The following is a 13,745-nucleotide window of genomic DNA, read 5'->3' on the forward strand; positions in this document are numbered from 1 at the left end:
GTGGAGGAGATCTTTGGAAGGAGAGAGAAAGGGTGGAGGACATCTTTGGAAGGAGATGGGGAGAGTGGAGTGGAGAGATCTTTGGAAGGAGAGAGAGTGGAGGAGATCTTTGGAATGAGATGGAGAGAGTGGAGGAGATCTTTGGAAAGAGAGAGAGGGTGGAGGAGATCTTTGGAAGAGAGAGAGGGTGGAGGAGATCTTTGGAAGGAGAGAGAGAGGGTGGAGGAGATCTTTGGAAGGAGAGAGAGAGAGGGTGGAGGAGATCTTTGGAAGGAGAGAGAGATAGAGGGTGGAGGAGATATTTGGAAGGAGATGGAGAGAGTGGAGGAGATCTTTGGAAGGAGATGGAAAGAGTGGAGGAGATCTTTGGAAGGAGATGGAAAGAGTGGTGGAGATCTTTGGAAGGAGAGGGAGAGAGTGGAGGAGATCATTGGAAGAAGTCAGAGAGGGTGGAGGAAATTTTTGGAATGAGATGGAGATAGTGGAGGAGATCTTTGGAAGGAGAGAGAGAGTGGAGATCTTTGGAAGCAGATGGAGAGAGTGGAGGAGATCTTTGGAAGGAGATGGAGAGAGTGGAGGAGATCTTTGGAAGGAGAGAGAGAGGGTGGAGGAGATCTTTGGAAGGAGAGAGAGAGAGTTAAGGAGATCTTTGGAAGGAGAGAGTGAGGGTGGAGAAGGAGATCTTTGGAAAGAGATGGAGAGAGTGGAGGAGATCTTTGGAAGGAGAGAGAGAGAGGGATCTTCAAGATCTCCTCATTAACCTGGTGTTTGGAAGCCCGGAGGGAGCGCTAATGAATTGCCATAAATCCAGACCTATTTAGCAGCAGCATTGTGTTGTTGAGATAACAAGAAGAATGAGGCCAGGTGTTTTCCAGCCACGCTTTCCTCCCTGCTCCTCTTTATGAATAAAGCATTTACCTGCTAACAGATTGCTTGTGTTAATTGCTCCCCCGAGATTTTTGGCAAAACAACACGGAATACATAGATGCAGTATAAAACAGGGCAGAGGTGGAAGGCACTGTATAGAATTTGCCATGAACCAGCATTATACTGCCCTAGTATAATATTATATGGAATTGGTGTTGAGACAAGCATTTTGCTACACTCGCAATAACACCCGCTAAACACGTGTATGTGACCAATAACATGCGATTTGATTTGGATGCTTTGGCTGTAGCTAATGGGGATCCTAATTTAATTACCCAATCTCACAAAACATGCACCACCTTGCGTTTACAACTGAATCGAAGACCGGGCTCATGTTGACTTAAGGTCCTAATTATCTCTTATCCCTTACACTCTGATCTTGGGTCTGTTTTGCACCCCCCCCCACACTAATGGTTATGGTTAAGATGCAGGGAGGGTAAGCTGACCCTAGAACAGGCTTTATTTGTCCAGTGCACAGCTTAGTACAGTAGCATGCTTGCCTCCAAGCATCTATTCTGTTACTAGGGGGAAACTCCAGGTACATGCTATTGCACAAGGGCCCTTCTGTTGAAATAACAGTCCACTGTGATACGTTAGTCTGCTGTATGTAGTGCTGGATCACAGGCTTTTCTCTCCTAGGTCTCGGCCTTCTTCGTACTGGCACATATGACCACATTCTTCTTCTGAAGTTGTTCAATTACCGTATTTCATCGGAGGTCATTGTATTCGCTGCTCTTCCCTTTCACATCGCTAGCTGCCTTTTCCTAAGTGGTATCTGAAGCACTTGCAACTAGCCCGGTTGCCTCTCACCTTCTCACCACCACCCAATATAGAGTCCTTCTCACAATATCCATTTAGCATATGCTACGCTATGCTTTTGTATGCTGTGCAATTCTATGCTGTGCCATGCTACACGATCGGAGAGAGGGGGTTTGCTCTATAAATAGCAGCTGTTTGTCAGGCCGGTGGGCTCACTGGGCTGCAGTCTTGCCTGCGAGGAAGAACCATCAGTCAGCCTCTGCTGCCACCTGTCGACCACACGCTGAAAGCTGCAGTCAATACTGTCTGTCCCACAGCTGTTCAGTGTTTACATTGGGGTTCTCCGGTTCTGGAGAGCTACTGTCCTGGGACTGCGGGCTTTTGCTCCAGCTTGTCACGAACACACCTGATTTAAGTCATCCTTCTAAGGATTTCACTCTGGACCGTGATTAGCTGAGTTAGATGTGTTACTGCAGGGCTGGAACAAGACCCTACACACACAGTAGCTGTTAAAGAGAGTCGTGAGGTACAGTGGCTGAGGAGAAGGATGATATGGGTATGGACTGAAGAGAAGGGATGGTATGGGAGAGTCCGTGTACAGCAGTGTTGTCAACAGTGGGCCGAACTCAAGAGACCCTCTGTCTCCCCAGGCATGGCCGGCACTGACCCGGTGGGATCTTGCTCTCGCCGACTCATAGACCAGCCATTGTGGCCGTCGCCGGCCCTCCGCTATAACAACCCCAGCTCCAGCGGCTCTCTTTTTACTAGTGGGGCCTCAGACAAACACATTATTGTGGCACGCTTCACGGGCTCGTCACCTCTGGTTCCAGCATGTCAGAAGAGCCTCTCAGATATTTGCTTTGGTCGTCCAGCTCAATGGGTTTTCTATGATCCTCTGTGTGTACGGAGTCTTTGTTGTGATGATTGGCGGTGGGCCTCTTCTCTCCAGAGACAGGGCCGTATTTGTGCGAATAGCGTGTTTTATTACAAGAGCAAGTAGTACAGGTAATAGAAGTACTGTAGCTACTGTCTCGGTGCCGAGTAGTGCTTGAACGAGATGGGTTAGTACATAAAACATTACACACTTATTTACCGAGTCTGTCCATTTTCTGCTGGCTTTGCCAATGTTCTGCTTTTCTTTATTGCTGCAATTTATAATAATAATATAATAATAACATTAACATAATCACCATTCACTAATTCAGTCACTGACGTTTGATCCCTGGCATGCATATGCATTTTTCCCAAGTCAAAACCTGTCATGGGGTTTCAAACCCATGAGTCTCATATCCAGAGACCAATCCTAACAACACCACAGGCCTTACTTCCCCTCCTCTGGCTATTGTTTTGTCTGTGCACGTGCGTGTGCACGTTTTCACTCTACCGTGTGTGTGTGAACTCCGCGTTTAGCCTCTCCTTGGGCCGACACCACACACACACACACACACACCACACTAAAGCGACTGAGAACTTGAGGCTGTGCTTACCAGACAGGAGAAGCCCTCTTTTACGAGCCAGTTTTATAGCCGAAACACTTAGGAATGGTTAAGAACCAATAAAAGCAGGCTGTGTGTGCTGCTGGTGCAGAGCATAAAAAACACAGACAAGGCTGTGGGAATTCTAGGAAGTAAGAGGTGTCTCCTTTTATTTCTCAGAAGAAGATAATATTGTGTTTTTCTCTCACCCACACCTGCAATAGTTATTTCTTCCTGGCACTGATTCTGCTGATGGGGTCTATTTCAAATAAGAGTCTACTTGCAATAACTGTGATATGTAGTTGTTGTTTCCTGCTAAACTTGAATGCATTGATTGAATGCGTTGATTTGTTAAGTTGCTCTGGACAATAGCGTCTGCTAAATGTCAATGTAAGTGCAATGCTCTTTTTCTCTCCACAGCTTTTTGTTGGCCTGTCCTTCCCCTACGAAGGCCCCGCCCCCCTAGAGGCCATAGCCAATGGCTGTGCCTTCCTCAACCCCAAGTTCACCCCGCCCAAGAGCAGCAAGAACACGGACTTCTTCAAGGGCAAGCCCACCCTGAGAGAGGTGAGAGGGCGCCACTCTGCCCAGAGACCCCGGTCAAAGTGTGTGTGTGTGTGTGTGTGTGTGTGTGTGTGTGTGTGTGTGTGTGTGAGAGACATAACCTAGTCCTCTATTCACTTCTGTGCTGTTACCTCCCCTTTATTTTATTCATGACAGGTCCTCTGTAATAAGTCCGTCTGGTGTTTGACGGATAGGGTCTAGTTTGTGGAGCGCGTGCACACAGTTCGTTCTTCATCTGTGATGTGACTCGACTTCAATGCGCTCCTATTGAAGTGAACTACTGTGTCATGTCTGTTTTGATTCTGCCAAAGGGACTAAGGATTTAAAAAAGAACTCTCTACTTATTAGCTGACTAGCCAATTCAGCCAATCTGACTTCAGTAATTGTCTAGATAAGAGCATCTGCCAAACCTGCTAAATGACTCAAATATAAACGTGAATAAATAATCAAACGTATATATTGTGTGTTTTCTTCAGCTTGCCAAAAGTATTTTTTATGGCAGTCGAAGAAATTCTATAAAAACGTGTTCCCATGCAGTTGACCTCCCAGCACCCGTATGCTGAGGTGTATATTGGCCAGCCCCACGTGTGGACGGTGAACATCGACAACCCTGCGGAGGTGGACAGAGCCATCCGCTCGATCCTCAGTCAGAAGGTACACACACACACACACACACACAATACATGTTTCCCTGCTTGCATTCCCTCTTTTCTAAAACTCTCCCAGTCTCATTCCCTAAAGCCTCGGGTGCACAAACGATTGTACCAGTCAGGGAAGCAGAGAGTGTGATCACAAATTCCAAGGGGGCCCGAATAGAATAGATGAATAAGAGGAATTCACAGAGAGAGGAATTGAGAATAGCAAAGTGAGAGCTTTTCTTTCTCTCTCCCCTCACTGGGCCTGTGCATATTTACGTCCAGGGGCAAGCAGCCCTCGTGGTTGTGTCCCCCAATAGCACCCTATTCCCTATATAGTGCACTACTCTATGGGCTCTGGTCAAAAGTAGTGCGCTATGTAAGGATTAGGGAATATGGTGCCATTGGGGACACAGACCTCGTGTGCTTCTGCAGGGGTGCCCGAACAATGGGTTTGTTCATTAGAGAAGGCTACTGTGTCTCGTATGGTTTCTGACCAGTGTCCAGACCAACAGCCCTCAGCTTAATTTTCTCTCTCTGGATGTGCCCCAATGGCACCCTGTTCCCTTTTTATAGTGCACTACTTTTGGGCTCAGGCTCTGGTCAAAAGTAGTGCATTATATAGGGAACAGGGTGTGATTTATCATGCACCCTTTGTCTCCGCTCTCTACGGCTGAGAGCATCGAATGTTATTCCACCAATCACAAATTGATCTCAAAGGTTAGTTGACCAATTACAGAGCTTCACAGCAGCGTATCTGAAGTTGTTTCGATGGAACAAGGATGCAGCTCAGTAGTTTGTCTCATTGAGTTTTGCTCTGTTGACTGCAGAACATAATGACTATAGTGTGTGTGGAGTTCTCGCTGATATCCTCGGCGCTACTGTAGGTAGTTGTGTATTTATTTCAGGAATGTGTCTGTCTAGAAGACCTCAGTCAGGGTTGGAGAGTTTTGAAGCCCACACACACACACACACACATACCCCTCTTTCTTTTTTTCTCCTCTCCTCTCCTCTCCTCTCTCCTCTCTCTCCTCTCCTCTCCTCTCCTCCTCTCCTCTCCTCTCCTCTCCTCTCCCTCCTCTCCTCTCCTCTCCTCTCCTCTCCTCTCCTCTCCTCTCCTCTCCTCTCCTCTCCTCTCCCTCCTCTCCTCTCCTCTCACTAACCCACTACGGTACCTATCCCACCATAGACACATACTCTTAGCAAGCTGACTGGCATTCTACAGCCTATAAAGTGCTTTACGTCCCGCTGTAGCCTGACTCTGTGTTTTCCATCCTCAGATCGAGCCCTACCTGCCCTACGAGTTCACCTGTGAGGGGATGCTGCAAAGAGTCAACGCCTTCATTGAGAATCAGGTACGGCCTCGCTATAACTGTCCTCTCCATTCTCCTGGACAGCCGTCAGAGCCTTTACACACTATTATGCCGACCCTAACTCATTTTTTTGGCTCGCTTTTCCAGTAAGTACAGTTCGGTACAAGATCAGCATAGTTTTGTTACACACTGCTTATGTCTGGCGTGGTTTAGGCAGGGCGTGGCTAGCTAACTATGCCTCTCTGATGGCTTAGGCGGACTGGCGCCAGGGCCCGTATTAACAAAGTATCTCAGAGTAGGAGTGCTCGGATCAGTTTTACAGCATCATAAATAAGAGGGGTGACCTGATCCTAGGTCAGTATTCCTACTCTGAGACGCTTCTTGATTACAGGCCCAGGTATGTTAACGGGCCAGCTTGGCTCCCCATTAACGAACTGAGCCTTACTTTCTTTTAATATTTTAGTATCTTAGTGTGGAAAGGGTGTCAGAGCCTCTGGAGTATTCTACTTTCACTGAAAAAAAAGGATCTCCGTCCTGTTTCAGGTTAGAGCCCAAATGGCCTCTCCTTCTCCTACCACCTCTCTATTTGTCATGCCCATGCATACTATATCTCCTGTCTTGCAGGGTGTACCATCTTTCTATAAGGTTCTTATCTCTGTGTTGACTTTGTAGCTACTGATGACAGCCTGCTGCTTCTCTCTTCGCCGACTGTGAACAGATTGGGTTCCGAATGTATCTTTTTAGCAGAGTTTTAAAGTTGGAAGGGGTGACAGACTTGGCTCTGTGTCCGTTGCTCCCTCGGTGTCTCTCTCCCTCTGCATCTGTCCTGCTGCACTTTGTGACAACTGCTGATGTAAAAAGATTTTTAAAAAGGGCTCTCTAAAATACATTCGATTGAGCCTGTCTGCATGAAGAGACGTCCCTATGCACACTTGTCATCTCCCGAAAGGGTCCTATGCCAGCCCTGGGAAATAGGTCTCAGGAGAAATGTCACTTTACACACCGCGAACAAACAAGCTGTCAAATAGTGTGCCGTCTGTCCTATCGACGGATGTTGCTATAACAATGGCTACAGTGCAACCACAATATGAGCTGTTGTCATTCTTTCAATGCTACAGTTCCACGTTCTATCTGTCATTCACTTGTATTTTGACTATTCACGACGGATTGTGAAATGACTCTCGTATAACTCTCCGGTGTTCTCTCTCCCTGTCTCTCTCGCTCTCCCATCTCCCCCATTTCAACCCTTTCCTCTCTCCCTGTCTCTCTCTCTCTCTCTCTCCCTCCCTGTTACCCTTCTCCCTCTCCCATCTCCCCCATTTCAACCCTTTCCTCCCTCCCTGTCCCTCCCTCTAGGATTTCTGCCATGGCCAGGTGATGTGGCCTCCCCTCAGTGCTCTGCAGGTGAGGCTGGCTGAGCCGGGGAGCTCCTGTAAGCAGGTGTGTCAGGCGGAGCAGCTCATCTGCGAGCCCTCCTTCTTCCAGCACCTCAACAAGGACAAGGACCTGGCCCGGTTAGTGTGTGCACCTACAGTACACCTTAACCTGTACGCACACTTATGCGCTCGCACACACACACACAAATGCACGTCTGACACAGGCATTTTGCTTTCTACCCAACAGATGGCAGTATAGCATAAATAGACGATCAATACTTGCCTGCTGCTGTGCTGAATTTGGTTCACTAGAGGTCGCACACAAGTTATTCCCTTTTATGACGTTTCAGAGACAAAAATGATAAGACCGATATCAGAGGGGAAATGTCATTTATTGCAGTTGTCAAATGTCAACTTGAGCCATTTCAAATTCAACTCACTCATCGGTGTCAGCAGGGAATGGTTATCGAGACGTCAAGACTCAATGTAATTGCTGTATCAGGCTGTATCCAGGCCAACTTCAGACACAGTGATGCTCAATCTGTCTGTCTGTCCTGACTGTGTCTGCCTGTCTTTCTACCTGCTTGCCTGTCTGACCGTGTCTGTCCATCTGTCTCTTTCTGTCTGTCTCTATGATATCCCAGATGTTTGTGTACAGATACATTTTTACTTGTGTGTCTTTGTTCTGTGTATATTGTGTCTTATCTACTCCCGGCAGCATAATTCATTTCCCTGTGTAGACAATGAAGTAGAATTTCATATTTCCCATTTTCTGCCTGAGGTTCGGCATGGACTGCCAGACGGTGGAGTCGTCGGGCGACACGGTGGTGCCTGCGTACAGCGACACACGTCACCACTGCGTCTTCCAGTCGGACCTGCTGCTGTTCAGCTGCGCCGGCGCCCACCCCTCCCTCAAACGCGTCTGCCCCTGCCGGGACTACATGAAGGGCCAGGTGGCGCTGTGCAAAGGCTGCCTATAGCACCTGTCTGTCTGGGTGTGTGGAGAGGATGGAACTGGAGTGGATTGGACCCCGTACCCTTCCAGAGCGCTGCAGGGAATGGGGGGGGTTGGGGATCTCTAGCTCTAACCACTCAGATGGCTTGGCTCCACACCTGCAGTCCTGCAGCCTAACTCCTCCCACAGCCAGGCCTCTGGAGGGAGGAAGAGCAGCCTGGGAACCAGACAACCAGGAGACATCTGTATTATTTATGTCTGTTTTTAATCGACTGAACTTTGACCTTAGAAGGCATGTTGATCAGCTCGTCAGACAGACACAGCATCGTCAGCAAACTGTGGAAATTCAAATGGTGGACAGAAAGAGGCCAGTGAGCTATATACATACTCTGGGAACTAGGAATGTCAATGGAAAAGTTTTCAGTAAGGCACCGGGCAGGAGGAAAGGAGGGTACAGAAAAAAGAGACATTGCGCATCGGCCTGAATTACTTGAATCAATGGGAGTCGGTGTATATTTGAGGCAGAGCGCATGGCAACAGAGCTCACTACTGCCCCTAGGATGTGTGGCAGTGGGTGGTACTGCAGTCGGTGGCCCAGTGACTCCACCCACTGTATCTCTCTAAGCTTGTAGTCGCATCGTGGGACCAACGAGCTGGTGTGTCGCCACACTCGGCATGCTTTCCTCTCTGCCCCGCTGTCCCCTTTTATCTTTGAACTCTTTTAGCTATGTAGGTTTGCACTGGAGACCCATAAGAGGCCGTCCCCAGGCAGTAAGGCTCTGTTTCAATGTCCACACTAGCGTACTACTTAATATGAAGCAATGCACAGGGCATGTATTCTGAATGGTATGCTCCAATGGAAAGTTTCCCATAGACCCTGATCTATGGTCAGTTTTGCATTTCCCTTATTTATGGTTATGATTGGGGGACTGGAAGCTGATCCTAGATCTGTACCTAGGGGAAACTTGACCAAAAGGAACACTAGTGTGAAGAAGAAGACGACGCAGAGCCAGTTTTACACTGTAACTGTACCGCTCCCCATCGTCGCGTCTGGACAGGGGAGCGGGTCAGATGTAGATATAATGTTGATTTTTAAATGTTCTAAATCGCAAATCATTTTTAATCCTGAGGCATTGTCCCTCGTGGTCATTCCCAATTATACCTCACACACACACACCGTTCAGCATGGCTCCTCTGTAGCCCTGCATGGTAGATTGCCCCTCATGTTCCCAATGTACAGACTAGAGGCTGAGTTTTTCGAAATCGCACACATTCACAGCCACACACACACACACCTGACTGACCGGTTGGAATGTGCTGGGGATAAGAGGTGTGTGCAAAATAATTGCCAGTAGCTAATGAAAATAATAATTAGTCATTGATCAATTTCAATCAAATGAAAAAAATTTAAAATTGTTTTAAAGGATAATCAGGTCAGATCAGTCTCATGTGACAGTGATGACATAGTGTGGTACTGTTCTGTAGACAGTAGAACATCATCACAGCTGTAGTGGGAAAGGGCCCCTCTGGTAGATCAAACATCAGTCCGCTCAATCACCAGTATCACATAGGACCGTTGCCTTGACCACAATAGATTTATCGGGAACATATTCTAAATTCTAAAGAGATATATTGATCATGAGTACTTGTATTATAGATATTTAAAACCTTTATGTATACAGTCGACCCAAAAGATACACACACACACACACACACACACACACACACACACACAAACATAATTTCTATGGATGCACTGTAAGTTATAGCTCTTGACAGAGCAACACACACACACACACCTGCAACTTGACCTGTTACCTTCATTTGGAGATCGTTTAGGATCCTAATTTGCCTGCCAATTCTTTTTTTTCTTTTTACGTGTCAATAAAAGCTTGAATTAGTAGTCCTTGTTGTGAATGGAAATAATGCACTACTTTAACCTAATTTACTGAAGTTTAACAACATATATGACTAATACTGTATATTCTTCATATGGGTTTTAAATTATTTTTTAAATGTGTTTTATATACAGATCTTTCTCTGTGTTTGCTGAATTGTTTCTTTTTATTTATAGAAAAGGAGATTTTTTTTTTTACAGAGGGTCATTTTATTTATGGAAGAAATAATATAAAGTGAACACGTGTACATTCAAGTGGATGGATTAGACGGGAGTTGTTTGTCCCATCTGACTCCAACCTCCAGCAACAGTGATGAGAGAGAATGAGGAATGGCAAAGATAATATCCAAATGCTTTGGCAACATGGCTGCAAAGGGAATAGGGTGTCATTTCAGACACGCCTTGAGACCATCCACTTAGACACTGACGAAAACGTGTTGGACTGGACAGTAGTGACATAGACGTCTCGCTCCTCTCATCACTGTGTTTTCGGGGTGATGACGATGACATCGGGACAAAAAGCAGCGCGCACACATTTATTTTATTTTATTGTAAATGCCAGCAAAAGAACCTTGTGTTGTTTTTTATTTTCAGATCTTAATGCAAACCATTTGCACATTTTGTAAATATAGATACGTTGTCTTTTAGATGGTCACTTACGTTTTATGACGAGCCCCCCTCTCCGTACCGTCCAGATCAGTTTTGATTACGTTTGTGTATACGATCTGCAGCCAAGCTACCATTTTAAAAAGTACATGACGTGCCTTTTGATGGTTATTACTAGACCGCTTATTGTACCTGCCCTATTGATCAACCGGTCCTAGTGCCAGAGAGAATTGTTAGTTGAGATCTCATACTTTGCTCGAAAGATAATGCTTCTTATAACATTTACTGTAAAGGTAAAACAGTAATTGTATGTGTTGGACTTAGTGGTGATGGTTAAAACACATGTCTCTTAATGCTGTTGTGGACATGTTTAGCGAAGGCTTTTAGTGGGGTAAAATGCAGCATATGAAAGATTCTGCTTCTTTGTGGCAGTGGCCTTGTTCTGCTCGTATTAGAGTCATGCTTATTTTTAGTATGTTGTCAACTGTTTCCTTCCTTTCATTGGTTGTCATGTATACACCGAGGGATCTTGAGAACCAACATTAAATAGCCTCTGTAAATTGTCTTCTTTTAAATTGGTTTGTCCCAAAGCGGTTAATGGAACTCTAAATGCGATAGCTGAAAGGAAGATGTGTTATGGGCATGAGAAAATGTCCTTGTCTCTTTTAACCCAACATCAAACATCAACATCTCCGTTGTCAAAATCTGCATTTTGCATTCATGTGTATCATTATGACTTTTCTTTTTCAATCTCAACCTTGTTTTAAGCCAATCATGGAAAAGCTAAAGCAGCGATTGTTATGGGACTAAATTATGACTGTACAAAAAAATGATACATTTTGTTTTCACAGTTGCTGACAATTTAAGGAGGATATAACTTTATTTTTCAATAAACCTTTTTCTGTGACAAATGGGTCTGTCTTGTGTGTTTTATCGAAATGTACATTGTTTACACTACAGGCATAACATTTACATTCGCACATAAAACTACGTACTTCATGACTGAGTGGCCTACATTGTCCTGAGGCTCAACTGTGCGTGTCTGTTTGCAAACTGTAGTAGTCCGCCTTTCTGTTTAAATATTTCCCTAACAGTTGATTGTGTAAAGCCTATGCAAATCTTAACTGCTGCCATCTCAAAAACGTTGAGACCACTGAACCACGTTGTGCATACATTAACAAACCAAATCATTTGAGGGTTCGATTCAATCCGTAGCGCTGAAGTTCCACGTTGTAGCCTGATTGCCTTTAAATGTCAATGTTCCCGCATTAGTGGAGACTGCATTCACGGTAAACTCTGCTGCATACAGTATGTCGGGCCCAATGGGAAATTCCCTTTACATTTCAAGCAAGCTATATGGCTGAACTTCGGCAATACGGATTGATTCCAGCCCTGAGTTTTGTGTGATTACTGTTCAAAGTAGGAGCTCAAACTGTTTTGCAGTACCTTAAAAAATATATATATTCCTGTTTCGTGTCCTTTAAGTCATGCAAATGAAGACATTTTTAAATATTTTCCAATTGAAAACAAAAGGTTGTGTTTCTTATATGCCAAGTTCTGGTAATCACTCCCAGTTTCTGTCCGTTTTCTTACATTTGGTGCCTGCTGAACGCAACCCCCGCTCTCCCAAAAAGTAAAGTTCTCTCAGATGTGTAGAAACACCCCTAACACTTTAGGGGTGTTACAGTGAGTTTAATGTGTAAATAATATAGAGTACATACTGCAGCAAGCATAGACTTCAAAGTTTAAAAGCAAACTTTCAAAGTTTATATTCTCATTTCCAGAATTCTGGGGTCTGTTCAGATGAGTGCAATGTTATACAATATACATATTAATATGTAATTATCATAGAAATGCATTTTGTAGAAGCAGAAATTATTTTCTGTCTTGTAAAATTATGCATCATATCAGCTCTATGCATTGCATTTCTTTCTGCAATGAATGTTCTGAGCAGTTTACTTACAGAATGTGCCCCAGTTCAATGGTTAAGGCTGTTTCTGTGCAGTGCAATTGTGGCTTGGAAAGGATGACTTTTCCATCTGCTAATATATTATATGCCTCCTTTGATACCTCACTGTCTTTGATTGGTGTCCGAGACCAGCGAGCCATGTAGCCCAAAGGCCAGGCAGATGTTGATATTGAGTCATTTCATCATACCGTCCAAGCGTATTGTTTGCAGCCAGTATCCACCGGCCTACCAGACACCCCGCAGCCCCCACAAGGCATGGGGCCCACAAGCTCTGAGGGACCATGTGCCTGACATCGGTCTACTTTTATTTAACACATACTTTTGACAGTAACCCTTCTAAAAGTCATTTATAAACCTTTTTCATTGCCGTGTGTACGAGGACGTTAAGTGTTTGTTTCTTGGGCTTCAAGAATGTGACTGAAAAAGTGCCTCCCAACTGGGCACACACTGGTTGAATCAACTTTGTTTCCATGTCATTTCAATGAAATTAGTTTGAACTAACGTGGAATAAGTGTTGAATTGATGACAGTGCACAGTGGGTCAGACCTTGTTGGGGTCCAGAGAAACTGCGTATCCCCCGTGGACGGTTCGTACATAAAACATTCTCTATTCATGCTAATGCTTCTTCATGATGTTGCTCCCTGCGTTCAGCCAGGGGTAAACAACAGACTGCTGCAAACTGATTGGCTGAACACGATACGCCACATCCGGGACTACCATTCCTAGGCATTTATGTTGCCCTCTCACCATTAAATATAGCTGAGGAAATTGACGCCATTGCAGCCTGAATGGAGAATGTTCTAGGTATGAAGCGGTCCACGAGTTACACAGTTTCCTACAATGCGTTTGGAAGGTAAGATGAAACGACTCAATATCGCCTCCTGCTGGCCGTTGGGCTAAGAGCCATGGTGCTCCAAGGAGCCTGTCACGTTCCAGGCCGACTACATTGCAGACATGCATTGGATCAACCAATGGTTGTGTGCCACGTCATCGGCTGCAGAGTCGGGTATCAGATGAATCCATCGTGATGTGGTAAACTGATATTAGGGTTAGGCGTTGTGAGATCTGGCATGCTTCTGCAATGTAGTCAGCCTGGAACGCAGCCATAAAGTTAGGGGGTTGCGTTAGTATCCATCCTTTTTGACTGAAAACAGTCACAGGAAACAAAAGTTTACAGTGGTGCAACTCTTGCTCAATCACATTATCGAAGTGAATTGAAACCCATCCTAGATCCTGAACTTAGTACGTCTAATGACACGTTCCTTTGAG

At 45.3% G+C, this 13,745-nt stretch overlaps 1 protein-coding gene across 1 annotated transcript in view; it reads left to right on the forward strand.

The window, feature by feature from the left end:
* The window catches only part of LOC112253994 (alpha-1,6-mannosylglycoprotein 6-beta-N-acetylglucosaminyltransferase A), a 124,982-nt gene extending 113,564 nt beyond the window's left edge, over nucleotides 1–11,418 (forward strand). The window contains exons 13-17 of the mRNA XM_042324123.1: nucleotides 3,582–3,728; nucleotides 4,263–4,379; nucleotides 5,641–5,715; nucleotides 7,030–7,187; nucleotides 7,831–11,418. Coding sequence (XP_042180057.1) covers nucleotides 3,582–3,728; nucleotides 4,263–4,379; nucleotides 5,641–5,715; nucleotides 7,030–7,187; nucleotides 7,831–8,029 — 696 coding nt within the window. The 3' untranslated portion in view covers nucleotides 8,030–11,418. The remainder of the gene's footprint in view (nucleotides 1–3,581; nucleotides 3,729–4,262; nucleotides 4,380–5,640; nucleotides 5,716–7,029; nucleotides 7,188–7,830) is intronic.
* Nucleotides 11,419–13,745: the final 2,327 nt, after the last annotated feature.

The sequence above is a fragment of the Oncorhynchus tshawytscha genome, linkage group LG07, assembly GCF_018296145.1.
Source record: "Oncorhynchus tshawytscha isolate Ot180627B linkage group LG07, Otsh_v2.0, whole genome shotgun sequence".
Lineage (NCBI taxonomy): Eukaryota > Metazoa > Chordata > Actinopteri > Salmoniformes > Salmonidae > Oncorhynchus > Oncorhynchus tshawytscha.